This window comes from Glandiceps talaboti, chromosome 2 (genome assembly GCF_964340395.1).
Source record: "Glandiceps talaboti chromosome 2, keGlaTala1.1, whole genome shotgun sequence".
In the NCBI taxonomy this organism is placed as follows: Eukaryota; Metazoa; Hemichordata; class Enteropneusta; family Spengelidae; genus Glandiceps; species Glandiceps talaboti.
In genome coordinates this window covers 1,195,900-1,214,835 of record NC_135550.1, presented here as the reverse complement: position 1 = coordinate 1,214,835, position 18,936 = coordinate 1,195,900, and the positions used below count along the sequence as shown (strand labels likewise).

Genomic DNA, 18,936 nt, shown 5'->3' with positions numbered 1-18,936 from the left:
TGTATCACTAATACATCCATGGTCAGTGTTACTAAGTAAGTTAGCAGTTTCATTGTAGGCTGTAAGTTGTACCGGTAAAAAAAACGATCATCACATCATGTAGGAAGTACAAAAACATAGAACACATTGTTTTCTTGCTGAATAAACTCACTGAAATAACAACACGGTCAAATTGCGTCTTCGATTTTGACAGCCACCATTGTTATGATTGAGCTTCACTAGTTCCGTTGAACATGGCCGGGCGAATGCCGACATCCAATTTGTACAGCATTTTTACAAAGGGAGCTCGTCAATAACCTACCGAATAATTAACTCAGAAACGTAGTTTAAATACTAACTGATCTAAAAATTACTGTTCAGAAAGACTACGCATCCGTACATAAATACGAATTCATGTGACTAAAGATTTCAACTTTACTATTTACTTGTTACAGTGTAGAGGCCTTATTATACACATATCATCGTACAACTAATTTTATTGGCTATAATATTAGCTACATTTGAAAGGTCTCACTTGATTGGCTCATCCTTCGCTATTCCCGTTTTCAAGAGACACCCCGCCAGAATAAAGTGCCACGTAGTACAGCAATGGCGCGAGATCGCCTGTTGGGCGACTTTCTCACCGGGTGTGCTTTTCGAAAACTACACAACACATGCTTTTATGACACGGAATCATAGAAAATCTACCCCGTTTCCAAACTAATCGTAATTTTATCGCGAATAGACAACCGGAGTTGGTCAAAATAGCAAATTAAAAATCAAATGAATTTTACTATGACCGTGAATTCATCATATAGCCGGTGGTTTGAATTCTGAGCTCCTGTGATATACCTATCGGGATAGCGGACCAGCGTGTATGTCGTCGAACCCTTGCCATACGTTACAGCATAGACCCTCCTGGTTACAGTGGTAACACTCGTTCATGTTCGATTACCTTTCATAAAGAAAACACAACGAAATGGTTGAAGTGATCTTTTTTTTAAATTTCTTTTCATCACAACAACAAAATCTGCGCGATCAAAAGTGTTGTAAACTAAACCAGAAAGAATTATCGAGCTGGCTAAACTTCCCGATGAACTGGAGTAAGGTCCAAGTCCAAGTAAGCCCCGATAGTATGTGAGAAAATTGTCTCAAACTAGCGATAAAACTTTCAAAATATAACTTGACATGTCTTCATTTGTTAGAGTTATACAATTCAAGACGGGGTTTCACTCGAAAACAACAATTCTGTGAATAATGACACTGATTGCAGCGATTTCTCGGACGATGTGTGGAAGACTTCTCACAATGATCATGAGGTGCATATACTGGAATGAACCATTCTGTAGGAGGGGTGGAGAGAGAATTGGATTTGAAGTTTACAACCCTTTTTCGAACAAATATTTGTCATTTGGGCGCACAATGCGTAGAATTAAGACTATAGCACATATTACATTGCTTGTTTGACGTCAATAGTGTCTTTTGAAAAGTTGCACTTTACCTAAAGTCTCGCGGAATGATTTCCAATATGGCGTCGGTCATAATGCTCATTAACATTTTTTTTTTTTTTTTTCAAATTTCAAAAAAAAAATCATAAAAAATAGAAGAGAAGATGTGCTGACTTGAAATTAACAAATCTAAGTAAGCTACCCTCTGTGCATCAACACACCAGATATCAAAGCAATCTGACTTGAAGTTTGGAGGAGTTGATGAAAATGTCATTTTTGGAAAAAAAATCATAAAAAATTGAAAATGGCACAGATCAACTTGGCATGAACAAATCTGAATAGCCTCCCCCCAGGGAACATGCACAACAAATATCGAAGTATTCTGGCTGTTACTTTCAGAGAAGATAGTGAAAATGTAAAAGTTTGACGGACACCTATGATTCACCTATACACTCTATACTCTATACAACCTATACCTAAAGCTACACTTTCAGCTTTCGCTGACAGCGGAGCTAAAAAAGGGGTCATTTTATTAACATCCGTTGTCATGGTAACCAAAATCACTATAATATGTGGATGATTTTTCCAAAATTTGACAAAAAACATGGAAAGAAATGAAAATTAATGAAAAAATTTCTTTGTTTTTGACATATATGACATAGGGCTATCTATTGTAACACAAATTGCCTAAAATAGGACAGCTGTTTCCATGGAAACAGAGTAGAGTAAAAAATGTTGTGTTGGTTAAACACCTACATATCTGGAAAATAACATGATAAATTTAATTATAACATAGTTTATTTGCATATTTACCACCCTATCTTGAGTAGTTTGTTGTGCCGAGTTCAAAAATAGTTATCATTTTAGGAACATCTGTTGCCATGGTAACCCAAATCACCATATTATGCATTATTTGGCAAAATTTATGTAAAATTCGAAGAACAAAATTTTTTTACAAACACATTCCTTACTTTTGGCACAAATGCACTAGTGCTATCCTTTGTAAGACAGATTATCTAAAATTGGAGAGTGGCTTCCATGGAAACATAAAATACGCTTACATTACAAATGCCATGTTTTAGTAAAAAAATACATCTAACATACACCTACAATCGAATGGGTTTGCTATTAAAATACCAAATATTTTATTACTCTAAGTCCAAATAAAATATGCAACGAGTCACAAACTGAGTGGTCGTAAAAGCTTAACATGTATGTCAGAAGATCTGTGCCGATTACAAGGTCTAATTACAATCCCAAAATTAATATCAATGGGCTGGGCACAACTACATTACAACATGTCATGCACAAGGAGAGCGCTACATGTACATACATAAACAAACCAGTGTGCGTGAATGTGAAGAAAATTACAGGCCTTCGCTAGTTTTCTGTTAAATATTACATGTAAAAGCCTGCAACCGTTAGCAATAATGACAGCATAACACAGAAATAAAGATATACTGTGTGAAATTACGATTTAATACAAATTACTCAGCTTGAAAATACAACCCCATCTTGACATACCGGTATTCTTGTCCTTTTCAGTTGCGCTGACATTTATATTGTTACAAACATGTACGTTAAAGAAGTCATAAGCTCTACATACCTTTTTGCTAAGAACAAAGATCAACTTTCCTTTCTTGGCAGTGTAAATCATATATATATATATATATAATAATATATATATATATATATATATATATATATATATATATATATATATATATATATAACTCGGTGAGTATCAATCTGCTATAAAACAGTGCTCTATACCGCAGTGGCAGAGCGTAATAGTTTTGGTAGTACTGGAACTCTTTCTTGGGTGTAACTCGGAGTTTCACGCATATTGCGATCATCAGACACTCTGAGGCCTACTCTCTGGTTGTTAGAAAAATCAAAAACTCCCACGAAATGATCATCCCAGCCGATAAAACCAGAAACCTGTACCTCCTTCAAAAAGATCAATACAACAAACTCCTTAGAGATAATATAACCAAACACTACAAACCCGCCAGCGATAGAGCCTACAACAGCATTAACGCAGAAGCAAAAAGTATAGCACAAGACTGAAATACTCGCCAAGAAAGAAGCTTTTATAACGTTAAAAGACCATAAAGACAATTTCGAACACAGTTTACCTTGCAGACTAATCAACCCCGCAAAAAGCGAGATAGGCATTATTAGCAAAAAAATACTTGACACCATCCTACAAAACATAAGACCCATAGTCGCCGTCAACCAATGGAAAATTTCTATGTCAGTCATCGAATGGTTCAAGAACTTAGATGACAAAAACAAACACACTTTCGCCTGCTTCGACATATGCGACTTTTACCCATCCATAACCGAAAAATTGTTATTAGAATCCCTCAAATTTGCCGGCCAATACACCACCATATCAGATGAAGACAAACAAATTATCATGCACGCGCGGAAATCTCTCCTCTTTGATAAAACCAAACCATGGGTAAAAAAGAATCATTTGACGTCACAATGGGAAGCAACGACGGGGCCGAAATATGCGAACTGGTCGGAATATTCATGCTACACAAATTAGCCAAAAAATACGGTAAAGAAAACATAGGTCTATATAGGGACGACGGACTAGCCGCCTTCAAGAACATCACCGGAAGTAAATCAGAAAGCATCAGAAAAGACATAACTAAAACCTTCAAAGCCATGGGGTTAAAAATAACCATACTCACCAATCTGAAAACCGTCAACTTTCTAGACATAACGCTCAACCTCAACAACGGTAAATATTACCCTTACAGGAAACCCAACGACAACCCCATGTACATACACACACAGTCTAACCACCCACCCAGCATCATCAAGAACATATCGTCAGCCATCGGCCATAGAATTTCCGACATATCATCCGACGAACACATCTTCAACCAGGCAGCCCCACTGTACCAAAATGCACTAAAAACCAGCGGCCACAAAGAGAACATCACGTACACCAGCACCCCAACGCAAAAAAACAAGAAAAACAGAAATAGAAACACCATCTGGTTTAACCCACCATACAGCAAAAATGTAGCCACCAATGTAGGCAAACGATTCCTCAACGTAATCACAAAACATTTCCCAGCAGACTCTAAGTTACACAAAATATTCAACAGAAACAATGTCAAAGTCAGTTATAGCTGCATGCCAAACATGGCCACCATCTCCAACAGCGAAACTAAACCCACTCAAAAACCCTGTAATTGCAGACAGAAAGACACCTGCCCTCTGAACGGCGAATGCCAAACGGAAAACATCGTATACCAAGCCACCGTCCACGGAAAACAAACAAAAGTATATATCGGTCTAACAGAGAACAACTTCAAACAGAGATACGCCAACCACAAACAGTCATTCAAACATGAAAAACACGAAAACAGCACGGAACTATCAAAACACATTTGGAAACTGAAAAGAAACAATGAGCCTTTTTCCGTATCCTGGTCCATCAACAAGAAAGCCCAAGCATACACCAATAAAACAAAACGATGCAACCTGTGTTTAACCGAAAAACTAACTATTATTAAAGCAGACAAAAGCTCCACACTAAACAAAAGAACTGAGTTGATATCCAAATGCCGACACGAGAATAAGTTTTATTTGTCCAACTTCAATAGAGCATCTATCACCTAAACTATTAAACCCGTTAACTAACGGAACATCAAAGCCCAACATGGAACAACCCGCCAACACTTACTTGTCCGCACCCAATAACCCACACAATAACAACCAACACCTCCACACATACAACACCTACCCACCGACACAGACAATAGTGATGGTATTTCTATTGTCTACACTCTATATATACAGCACACCCAGAGAGTAGGCCTCAGAGTGTCTGATGATCGCAATATGCGTGAAACTCCGAGTTACACCCAAGAAAGAGTTCCAGTACTACCAAAACTATATATATATATATATATATATATATATATATATATATATATATATATATATATATATATATATATATATATATATATATATATATATATATATATATGCATACGTAGTACATAAACTTCAGTTGAACATATGACATGATCGTGATGGATAAGCGATGTAACATTCGATTATGTAGGTACGTTTTTGCATTCGGATTAATATATTATTACATGTTATCGGCTATTCATGAAAGTACAATTTGTAATAAATGAAACGATATTCTTTACAACGTTTTATACTAGCAGAAGTTATGACACAGGTTGTCAACTTTATGGCATACCAGCATAATGACATCGCATTTTCGATTGAGATCAAATCAAATCAAAACCATACGATTTTAGAAGAGATTCAAACAACTTAAAATCTCAAAATTGTATCGCAAGTAACGCGAAGATAAAAAAAAAATAAATCAAGCGATTGTAGGAGTGCGAATTTGACATTTAATTCTGAATACTATGTCAGATTTCCCATAGAAAAACAATGGATGTGTTCTTTTATAACAACTGAACTTTGCTCACGTTCAACTTTTTCAAATGCGCACCAATCGGTCTGAAAAATCATAAATAGAGACCAAAGGGGTTTTGAAAAAATCTCTTGGTTTTAGATTTGTCAACTTTTCTGGAAAATGATGTGCTATCGCTGACTATGTTGTTAAAACTCATTAAGAAAACCATTGTAATTATAAACCGGCACATTTTACCATGTACACCTACATAAATACAGACGTCTACCTTCCTTATTCTGTAATACCAGTCAACAAATAATGCTATCAACTGGGCAGCGATATGTGTTCCACGGACACTCACCACAGTCAGTACAGTACTACTGCGCTCATATCAGAAAAACGTGAAATTGATATATTTTTCACTAAACTTTGCAACATATTTTGTGACAACTAAACTTCGCTCAGCTCATGTTCAACTTTTTTAAATGCACACCAATCTGTCTGAAAAATAGTAAGTTGAGACCAAAGGGGTTTTGTGAAAATCTGAGTCATCGCTACCGCTACCGTAGCTGTCAATCAAATATTAGTGCCTAAATGCTTCAGGGAATATTGGACAATTGAGATCTTCGCTGGGCCGCAGTGCTAGTGCCAATTTAGTCATAAATAAAATGATATTGTTATACTTTTATTCATATACATGGCAAGTAGCAAGCTCCCAATTGTTACGACTTGAAGCTTGAATGGGAAATATTGAACAATTAGTTGTGGGTGTAAAACGTCAACCTTTACACCTCCTACACAACAACCATAAGTGATATTCCTCTAAAGTCCTCCCAACATTTTTCATTATTATATATTATATTATTATAGCATTACCAATTCCAGTGAATTTTGTGACGTCATCGCTGTACATTATTACTGATAATGTACTCCGTTATTGGGCATCGCGGCCCCGGAACGAGCATAACAATACAAGCTTATTTGTTCTGTTTCTTCATACGACTAGGTATTTTTTCGAAATGTATGTTGTTACTTATGATTGTCATTTCTACTTTTTAAAAATGCAACGCATTCATGAAACAAATTTGTGTTCACAGCAGTTCATTGAAGTGTATATGTGTGTGTATGTACGTACGTGTGTCGCTATGATTAGTATTCAGCTTCAGGGCCGAACATGGCAGACGATGTTCAGCGCTGTGTATATTATACATTGTTTAGCGTTTCTCGGTCTACAAATTCACTGGAATTGGCAAAACTATAAAATAATAACAATAATGTACGCCCTCCAAGTCCATAATGGACTCAAACAAACTTTGCACTCCATAATGGCCCATTATGTTGTTCAAAGTTTGCTTTCGTCCATTATGGGCTGGGAGGGCGTACATTATTGTTTAAATATTTAAACCCCTTCACTTGTAATAATTATAAAATAGTATATAGAAATAATATTTTTGTAATAATCAAGTTTATTTGAATATTAACCACCCTACCTGGGGTAGTTTTGTATGCTGAGTTCAAAAAAGGGGGTCATTTTATGAACATCTGTTGCCATGGTAACCAAAACCACCATAATATGTTAACCATTTTTTCCAAAATTTGACATAAAACATTGAAAACAAGCGACCTATCGGTCAGAATAGCTCCGCTGGTTTTTTTTTTAATTTAATTTTTTATTTTGGTGACATGTAGAAGTGGTTCAGGTCATCAGCTCTTCACTATGCAGTTTTGTTTTAGCGATGCAATAAAGTGGTTAGTGGTTTCATATGATGTCTCACTATAAAACACATTTTACACAGAAGTTGGTAATGTATTGTACTTTTATACCATAGTCACCATTTTATAACAAAAATCTACTGTTATGAAAAATTGCACAAAATCTCAGAAAAAAATGACTGGGAAATGCACACAAGAAAAAGAAAAAAAAGAGGATTTTGAGGTTGGCTATAAATAATTCCAGTGTCTTACAGCTGTAACCCTGGAAAATTTTAATGATGAATGAAATAAACTAGGGATCTAAAATAATTTTGAGGCAATTTGAATTTCAATTTTCTAACAAATTTACAAAGTCAACAACATTCAACTTGTACTAGTTGTGGTAGATATATATAGGGAAGAAATGTATTAATCGCCATCTTAGTTTCCGTACGGCGACAATCTCAAGTACCCGGAAGAGAGTCATTCTCAGCCACACGTTACAGTGGTAACACTCGTTCATGTTCGGTTACCTTTCACAAAGAAAACACAACGAAATGGTTGAAATGATCTTTTTTTTTATTTCTTTTCATCACAACAACAAAATCTGCGTGATCAAAAGTGTTGTAAACTAAACCAGAAAGAATTATCGGACTGGCTAAACTTCCCGATGAACTGGAGTAAGGTCCTACTACTTCCAAGTAAGCCTCGATAGTACGTGAGAAAATCGTCTCAAACTAGCGATACAACTTTCAAAATATAACTTGACATGTCTTCATTTGTTAGAGTTATACAATTCAAGACGGGTTTTCACTCGAAAACAACAATTCTGTGAATAATGACACTCTGAACGCAGCGATTTCACGGACGGTGTTACCACTGTAACGTATGGCTGACAACGACTTGCTTCCGGGTTAGTCCCTCATGCATACGGGTGGATTGTCGGCGATTAATACATACATCGTCTGATATTTTAATTCACAGTATTTCTTGTGACCGGCGCCTGTCAGCAGACTCTGCCATTTTTTTCATCATTCCATTGTATTTAAACCTTGTACTTGACATTTCGCAATATTTATAATTCTCAACAAAATACCTCAACATGCCTCACTTCGTTCGTACTCAAAGCAGCCCCGCGAGGTATGATCACTGACACTGATGACATGATGAGAGAGAACCTTTTCGGATTTACATGTAAAACGGGGAAAGATACGCAAAACATAATGCAAAGTCTGAAGCCAAATTAAAGTTGTAATTATTTTAATTATTTTTACTTGCCAAATATTTGCATTTTGGAAAGGCAAGACACGTTCATGTCGTTTAACTTTACATGTGAACTGTCGGCCATATAAACTTCAACCGCATGCCTGGCATGCCCTTCCTTACGCAAGTTGTCTGAATTCTGGTTCACTGTCATTCCAAATTGCACGACAATATAGAATTAACCACAAGTTACATGTTATCTGAAAACATCACACTTTTATAGTGGGTCTGAAGTGTGATTTTAGTGAGTACCAAGAACGTCCTGTGTTGATACTCAAGATACTTGCTGTGGAAAATCGCTCGGTCAAATGAGGTCACCTTCAGCTTCTGGTCGAATCAAGATAGAGTATGCAAATGAGGATGTTGCGGACTGGCTGATTATGTAGAAGGGTGCAGAATTGGATTTGAAGTTTACAACCCTGTTTCGAACAAATGCTTGTCATTTGGGCGCCCAATGCGTAGAATTATGACTATAGCACATATTACATTGCTTGTTTGACGTCAATAGTGTCTTTTGAAAAGTGGCAGTTTACTTAAAGTCTCGTCGACTGATTTCCAATATGGCGTCGGTCATTATGCTCATTAACATATTCATTTTTTTTTCAAATTACAAAAAAAAAATCATAAAAAATAAAAATGAGGATGTGCTGACTTGAAATTAACAAATCTGAGTAAGCTACCCCCTGCGCATCAACACGCCAGATATCAAAGCAATCTAATAAGAGGTTTTCAAGGAGTTGATGAAAATGACATTTTATGAAAAAAAATCATAAAAAATTGAAAATGGCACAGATCAACATGGCATGAACAAATCTGAATAGCCTCCCCCCAGGGAACATGCACACCAAATATCGAAGAATTCCGACTGTCACTTTCGGAATAGATAGTAAAAATATAAAAGTTTGACGGACACCTATGATTCACTCTACTCTCTATACCTCAATACCCACCTATACCTAAAGCTACGCTTTCAGCTTTCGCTGACAGCGGAGCTAAAAAGATAATACAGTGAAAAAATACCCTTGTATTAGACATGTATGAGTTAGTGCTACCTGGTGTAACATAAATTATATAAAATTGGATAGCTGTTTCCATGGAAACGTATGTTAGACGTGAAAATTATGTTTTCATTATATACACATACATCCCACAAATAACATTATAAATCTGATAAATATCTTTTTATTTGCACATTGACCCTACTACCAAGGGTAGTTTGTCATGCTGAATTCAAAAAAGGTGGTCATTTAATGAACATCAGTTGCCATGGTAACCAAAATAACCATATTATGTGATTTTTTGAAAAATTAGACATAAAACACTTTAAAAATTTCAAATTTAGGAAAAAACATCATTGCTGTTTGAATGTATGGGTTGGTGATATATGTTGTAACAAGGTTTCATGATTTTTGAAATTATCTGTATCAAACCTATGCAATTCTAAAACTCTAAAATCACCAGAATAAATTGTAAATACCTAAAATACCACCAGTTCGTGACCATTTACGCTGTGTGGTTAAGTCTTTTATTACAAAATCTTCAAAGTAAGTGTACACACACATTTGAGTACAAGTTGACATGATCGTTGACTCCATACTGTATATTATTGTTTGTACTTGGATTTTATCCAACAAAATATCGTCTGCTTTTAAATTCTCCAACTCAACTGACAACATGATGTGCATATGCGTACGTACATATTTCCAGGTCCCAGTGACACATGCCAAATTCAAACGATAAGGACACAATATAGTTGGGATCGATCACAGTATCACTACATCGATTGTTACAGGAATATCAATATTATTATCCAGAATTTCTCAGTCGTGAAGATTGCTGACAAGTGCAGAATTATCAAGATGGCGACTGGTTTATTTTGCGCGTGCAAGACGACTAACGTCACTAGAATGTATTACAATGTAGCTATAGTTATCACGCGAATCACGCATGTTATGTGCACTGCATTTATGTGTGTATGCAGCATGCAGTACGAGGTGTGCCGTACACACATCATATACACAAAATGATAGGCAATGAAAGCAACCAACTCACTAGTTTATTGTTTACATGACTTTGCCGAACGACTAGGAATAATCATTAATTTACAAGTTGCTAAAATTTACACGAAGTTGACTTAAAAACAGAAAGGGCATTGCAAATATTTTGTAATGCATGGTAGTCCGGATTGTTTGTCTTGCTTTCAAGCAGACTACCGATAGTTGATTGCTTTTATTTTGATACAATAACATGTACCACTGACGCAGTCAATATAAAAAGACACAACAATGATGTTGTGTCTACCTGGAAAATTACACACATCGCGGCGAAAACACGTTCATATGGACATAGCACAGACGCACAGTGCAGTGAATACCTCACGCTCCCACGTCAAAAATCAAAACAAAATGAATAAATAAATGAAACAAAAAATTGCACTCTAAGACATGCCTAGCCATAGTTCTCATAGATACACCACACCACATGTACATGCACAGTAAGTCTTCAGTACGAACGGGACGGGTACGTTTTTGAAAGACAATGAAACTGCTTCATGTCACTGTGTGGATGGCCGGTAATGAACCCAATCAAGAGAAAGTGAAATAAAGTGAGTACATAGTATTCAAGGTGGCTGGTTATCAGACAAAACTAAAAAGCCCAAAGTGTAAAATAAGAAATTTATTCATAATTATCTGGAAAATATTTGATGATTACGCGGCAAAACAAGACTAGCAATGTTGCGAAAGTGTTCGTTCTCGGTGAATTTAACCCTTGACCTAGTTTCATAAAGACATCGAAGGAAACGAGGTCAGTGTGACATATCATGCACGATCAACAACGTTTACATGAGAATACAACTAAATGTTGTCTAAACTTCAGTGGAAGAGAAATTCTGTTGATCAGACAACGACTATTTTCATTTTCTTAAAACATCTTGAAGATAAGAAGCAAAATGTGACACTGACAGACAGGCTAGTCCGTCCGTACACCATACAGGAGGCACAAACATACCACATGTGCATCTGGTTGACTGGGATTGATTGTTATCACGTAATATTTAGCGCTAACTTTATGCTGTTGGTTCCAAATATTATTGAACTGTAATCTTTCTAAAAAAAAGTCATGGAAATTGCCAGAAACCTGATGATTTCATGACTGGATATGTTACGATCAAAATTTCCCTTACCTTCAGTTAAATTTTCTGATGGGAAGCAACACAATCATTTAGTGTGACATCTGATAAGCGACATTGATGATGGGTACAGCGACGTAATTCGTAAACAAATCTAACGTTGCGTTGGTAACTATTATTTCTGTAAATGATCCTTAAATATCAAGTACACCTGTCTTCATAGCAAACAGAAATCTGAGGCCAAGTTTTGCAACGAAAGGATACATCATTTGACTCCACCACAACGACACACAAATATATTGTGAACAATAAAATAAGTACCAATAGCTCAAAAACCTGGCTCAATTTTATCACACTCGCACAGCTCTGAGTGCCTGCAGGGTGTCGGAAAAAAAGCGATAATCTTTTCAGTAAACTTTGCAACACTGTATAATCAAAATAATTGTACCAGTCAGCGCTTTGGGAATAATAATATTACAAATATAGTAAGACTCATTGCAAATATTGTTTTCAGGGAATGTTATCGGCAACATTATAAATCATAACAGAACAATGTATTGCTTGGTCATGATGCGAGCTGTTCAGACAAATATCGGGGGGGGGGGGGGGGGGGGGGCTACTCCCTTATTTGAGTATACATTGATGTGCCGACCTTTTGGGTTCGTTTTCAAGTCATTTGGTCTAAAATGGGGTTAGGGTTTTTTCGAACTCAAGAGTCTAAAACGGGTCCACTTTGCATTATATTTGATTTTGCTTGGTCTAAAATGTGGCCCTTTGTCCTTTGCCAAATCGTAATTGCCATACATGTAAATTGCCCAAAAATGTTGCCTCCTAAGGAAAATGTATTTTGTATTTTATTGACAATAGGACCAACAGGCACCATTCCTCTAAATTGTCTCACACAATGCTTTGTTATTATATACTATTTAAACCCCTTCACTTGTAATAATAATAATAATAATAATAATAATAATAATAATAATAATAATGAAACTTCTCAAAATGCCTGATTATAGGTATCCTAAGAAATGTTATAAGATGTTACTTAATATTGAACTATCAGGTATAAAATCCAAACCAACTTGGGTACATCATGTTAACAATTTATTACACTGAAGTAACTTAGAAAAGAGGTGGTCAAATCATACCAATGTTGAAGAAAACATTTTTAAGAAAACTTTTGCTGAAAATTTCAGGTGGTGTTTGTATAGTGAAATTTGTACTCTTAATAAGTTGACACACTATTTTAAGACTGCAAGTTTATTCAGCTCATGTCAACAGAAAATAAAAATATGGTACATGTACAATGTGTAGCAGCATTTGTTTTTCATGCAATTGAAAGTCACACAGAAAGTCACACAGAATTTACTAAAACAAGCTGAATTTGCATCATTTTGCTGTGTCTGTTTGCAAATAAAATATTCTTCAGTTTGACTGCAACAAATAAATCTCCACAGGTTTCTCTGGGAGCCTGGTCTAGTTCTGAACAATGTATATCATACATACCTGTAATCATCAAATAAGAAATATTCCTTAAATGGGACCTTGGTGGAATCTGGTAGACTCTAGGACAAAATAAAGAGGAATATCTTTTACTGCAAATCATTGTGTGCTCTTTCAAGTTACAATTTCCCCAAACTACAGAAACAGATTTGCACAATTATGGAATGGAGGATTTTTCATAAATTGACATGAGAATTTTAATTTGTTGAATTATAGTTTGGCAAATTTATGATAGTAGCAACATACTCTTCCTCTTTCTTGCATGTTAATTTTCATTCTTGAATCTTTGTAATAACAAGAAAGTATCAAAAATGAATATCAATCAAAGTAGGCTTACTTGGAAGAGTTTGTAGAAATATGCATACTGTCTTGCAATGTTCTTGTACTGTTTCAGTGCATCTTCTGTGGGGATTAAAAATACATGTTATCAATATTTGGATTCTTGCCACAAGTTTAAATATTTGATCATTCAACTTTTTGATGAAGTCAAAAGACAATAGACATTTTTAGCACAACTAAACTGATAAGGTTCAGTAGTGCTATAGGCATGGTGTGGTGTCTGTCCGTCCCTCCATCTGTCTGCATTTGCGTATGTGGGTGACTTTAAGAAGTTTAAGTCATTTAAACACACACACACACACACACACACACACTCAGAATGAGACAGACACTTTGCCATGCTTATGGCACTACTGAACCTTATCATTTATCAGTTCAGATGTGCTAAAAATGTATGCAAATATGTCTAGCAACATGACCACACCCATATAGCAACAGTAAAATGATCGCATATATTGCGAAGAGAACAACAGGGTTGGATAGGCAACTGGATAGTCATTCAACAAATGAACACCTATACCTAGCCTGGATCAGCATGTGGGCAAACAGTTTTAAAAACTGTATAGTTGTGCTACAATGCCATTCGTGCTATATTTATACAATAAATCACCAATAGGCTGTATTGTAATCTATTCAACACTGTACAATTATACTACATGCAGATACGTTTTAACTATAAACAGATACACATAAAGTTAGTGTTTTCAAATAATATATTTAACCAGTAGCCAGATTTTAGTGACATGTCCTAACTGTCAGACTTCAATTCTAAAAGTCTCATATTTCTCCAACACACTACAAGATACACGACCAGCAGTAACACTATCTGAAGATATGGAATCCTTGTATACAAAGTAAACAATGAAGTACTTATTAACTTTCAAAAATATGATCAAAAATAAAATTCTGTGAATGAAAATAATCTTAAACCTACAAGGGTTCCCACAAACTTGTTAGTTTATATTGTATATGGTGCTTGCAGTAAATCAGAATGGAAGATCTCCTTTCTTTTATTTACATATCAATCTCTTGGGGTTGGCTGTTTACGATAAAGTAATTAAACGTCTTTCATTCCAATTGAAACTAGTACAGTCAAACTTACCAAGAGATGGGGATCCCTGCATGAGCTTTAGTTCTTCAATATCAAAGTAGAGTGGAGTTGTATATTTACGAGGAAGCATTCCTGAATTCTGGATAAGGATGTCAAACACTTTATGCGACAGAAATAATACACTGAAATATGAATATTACATAACCACATATAATCTGTCACAAACATGATTTGAAAACTGATTTCATGTTGTCATCCCTCCTTCCACATGAATGTGAGCCTCTCTTTCCTTTCCTAATGCCAAGGTCATTTATTCCACTTGTTAAAGTACTAAACCTAACATCAAAGGTCTATTGCAGCTTTCCAAAGACTTTAACTTATCTTAACACTTATACACACACTCACTCACACATCTATATGCAAGCACATAAATGTGTATACAGACAGACAGACATTTGCAAAGGAAGGCAGGTAGACACATCAACAAATGTGTATATTATACATTTGTGCATACATAAACATGCAGACAGACATGTGCACAGACAATAATTGTGGATTGGAAGACAGTTTATTAAGTTTTACATTTTGATGTGTATCTTAACTGTGTGAAGTGAAAGGATACTGATATATGGCATCCAGAAAGATTCAGGAAGTAACTTCTCGCACAGTAAATGAACTGACAATAAGATATTAGGCATTGCCTGTAATACCCTGTCCTTGGATATCACATTACCTGTCAGTGAATACAACAAATGTCAAAATTAATCTGTTAAGTTATATATGGTTCAGCATATGGTGTTTAATTTCTAACCTTTAAGTTTCACAACAACTTTGGTACAGTGAAGGTGATAGGGATGATTTGCTAATCATATGAGTTATGTGCATTTTTGGCAAAAAAAGATAAAGAGAACCATGGAAGGTAGAAATGAAATAGATTTGTATGATTCAGGTCACTTATATGAGCAGCCTCTTGGTAAGCGATGATTGCACAATGTCACACAAGCTTAACAAATGAACATCGTTCATTTAGGTCAAAACCCCCTTCCCCCTCCGAACGTTCACAAGTGCAACATCAAACAACGTTTAAATAATGATGAAATCTGTAGCGGTCACACGGTACACACCACTATGATCAATGTAATGTAAAAACATGATTGTAAACACATTAAAAATACTACCAGATACTCAGCATCATATCTCAAAATAGAAGTAAATTTTTATCACCTTATTGACATCTCAATAGTACATACAAATGCTATTATCATTGAATGAGTGAAAGTTTTCCATCAAAACTTGGTTAGAAGTTTGAAAATGGAGTGCAACAATCGCATTGATGCCACACCCACTCCCCCATAAACAAACTAAGTTAAACTTTGCTTACTGAGCTTGTGTGTGACATTGTGCGATCGTCCATAAAGAAGACAGCGTCAAATCTCTTGTTACATGCAAGTTCTAAATGATGTAATGGCGCTGTTGATCAGTTGCCAACGTGTTGATTCTGTCTGCAGTTTTATTCGATTTTACAGTTCATGTGCCACCGTTTTACTGTCACTTTATGACGGCTTGTTTTATAGTGATACTTGGAACTGAACGGTGAACTGTTGCAGTGTTGTATTCCTCTATTGGAGACAGAAAGTTAGCTAACTTTTTCATTTACTGGTACATACTGCAGTTCTTGACCCATCATGGCTGTAAGGTCTTGGTCATACATACGTCAGTCGCTGTCATGGGGTCAGTGGAAGGCAAAAAGTATGCGGTTTGCAAAGCCTTCTTTCAAGTCTTCATTTTGTTATCGTGGTCGTAAAGCTGGACGCAAACACCCCAAACCTATGTTTTCGATTCCAACTATCATTAGTAATTGTTGTTGTCTTTGGTCAAAAGATCGAACAGAATAGGTGCAGAACTGGCTACTATGACAAATTCCTATCTGCATTGATGCTACTTATAGTGAGTCACTACCTATTCCTACCATAATAACACCTAGGAGTGCACACCTTGTTCAAAACAAATGTGACCCTGTTCTAGTGAAAATTCCGAGAGTTTCTTCATGCTTCCAGAAATTACAACTAAATGCTGGTCTGTGGAATGCATGTTCTATTAATGGGAAGGTCAGTGCTATAATGTCGACATTGTTGACTGAAAATTTTGACATCTTAGCCATAACAGAAACTTGGCTCAGAAGTCAAGATGACCCAGTTATTGACGAGTTTCTCTCTTTGATCAGCGGCTACACAATCTATGAGCAGCCTCGCTCAAAGAGAAAAGAGGGTGGGGTAGCAGTGTTAGCCTGTTCCAACCTTTGCGTCATTGAGAAGCAATCGTCTTTGTTTCAGTATTTTGAAGCCTTAGACATTACTTTTCAATTGTCGAGTCAATGTCTGCAATGTAATTGTCGTCTACCGTCAACAAAGAATAAAGTGACCATCAGCAAGTTTATTTCAGAATTCTCAATGCTCCTGGAAACAGCTGTACCATCGTCTGGCCATCTTCTAATCACAGGTGACTTCAAATTTTCATTTTGAGGAAACCGACTTAAGGGATACAAAGAAGTTTGTCGACCTTTTGCATTCTATGGGTTTACAACATGTATCCGAACCTACACATATCAAGGGCCATACTCTTGACTTGCTAATAACGCTATCGAATGATCAATTCCTGCACTCTGTCAGAGTCAACGAATCTGTAATCTCCGATCACAGTACCATTTATTTTAGTTTGAAAATCCAGCTACCACCAAATGGCAAGTTCACCATCTTGTGAAGGAATTTCCGAACAATTGACAAGGCTGACTTGCATGACAAACATAAACATGCGGTCAGCATCGCAGACTATCCACCTGTCATGAACGCTGAATACTTGGCAGAATTTATCATGAAACTGTTAGGAAGGTATTGGATACAATTGTCCCTATAACTGAAAAAGTCAAAAAGTGCGTGGCCCATGGTTTTGTGAGGAACTACTGTCATTGAGAAGAGAAGTGTGTAAGTTTGAAAATAAGTGGCACACATCACAACTCGAAATCGATTGGCAAATCTTCTGTACTAAGCGGGTTGAATATTTCCATCGTTCTGATGAAGTGAAGTCAGCGTTCCAGCTGACTCGCATTAATGAAGCAGACAACAGAAGATTATTTAATATTATTACTGAGCTATCAAGTACTAAGGCAGCCAATTCAAACTCATTTCCAAATGACATCCCATTGAAGCCATATTCCTTGAATTCTTTGAAAATAAAGGTATCAAAGCTTCATGCAAGACTTGGTGTTCAGTCAGCCAATAGTGTTGATCAACTACCAAATCACATTTTCACTGAGTTTGTGTCTGTGTCAGTAGAAGAGGGAGGGAGACTCCGAACACCATCAATGTTAAATATGTGTATGACATAATTGTACTTACCATGTAACCAACTATGGGTTGTTAGATCAAGTTTGTTAATAAGTGGAAGCAGTTTTTCAAGCTGGTTCAAACTTGATTATTTTATTTGGTAATAATAAATCAGTCTGAAGGTCAGTTAGCCAAGTGATCGGTTGGTCAAGGTTATTGACAATGGTATTAGGGTAGAAGTATATCATGGAATGCAAACGATCGAGAATTTTGATTCACCAGCACGGCAAAACACTTTGAAAACAGTTTCGCCATTTCACATTCAAAAGAGTTCTGAATCATATGAATGATAACAGTGTGAGATGGCATTGTGAACGCAACATTCTTTGATCTTTGTTGAAATAATTTAATAAGCTTTATTGAGCACTTCAGTAACACAGCTGCAACACTTCAATATTGGCACAGTGACACAGACAGTCGTCATTTTCTTTGAAAGCACAGGTTGATCAAAATTCCGATGAACCCCTGCCATTGCATGTTATCATAAAGTCAAAGTAAAACCATGACACCTATTTATCGAAACTGATAACAAGTTTGAGATTGACAGGTGTCAACATTCATGATTCAATTATTTGCATCGTACGTTGTGTCACATCGGCACTCCCTAAAAACCTGTGTTACTGTTATGTGTGAAAAGGTTTCTAGTTAAAGAACAATGTATAAAATACTTTTATGCAGTAACCTTTACGATGAGGACTTAGGTCTTTCACAAATCAACTTGTTTTTTCTAAATGAAAGAAATC

The 18,936-nt window shown here is 36.1% G+C and overlaps 1 protein-coding gene across 3 annotated transcripts in view; it reads right to left on the bottom strand.

The window, feature by feature from the left end:
* Positions 1–18,936, bottom strand: part of LOC144453776 (actin-histidine N-methyltransferase-like) — a 123,553-nt gene that overhangs the window by 61,287 nt on the left and 43,330 nt on the right. For all 3 annotated transcript variants that reach the window (XM_078145125.1, XM_078145126.1, XM_078145128.1), the window contains exons 6-9: positions 15,433–15,543; positions 14,862–14,942; positions 13,758–13,822; positions 13,424–13,482 (exon numbers count right to left, since the gene is read on the bottom strand). In XM_078145125.1, the coding sequence (XP_078001251.1) occupies positions 13,424–13,482; positions 13,758–13,822; positions 14,862–14,942; positions 15,433–15,543 (316 nt within the window). The remainder of the gene's footprint in view (positions 1–13,423; positions 13,483–13,757; positions 13,823–14,861; positions 14,943–15,432; positions 15,544–18,936) is intronic.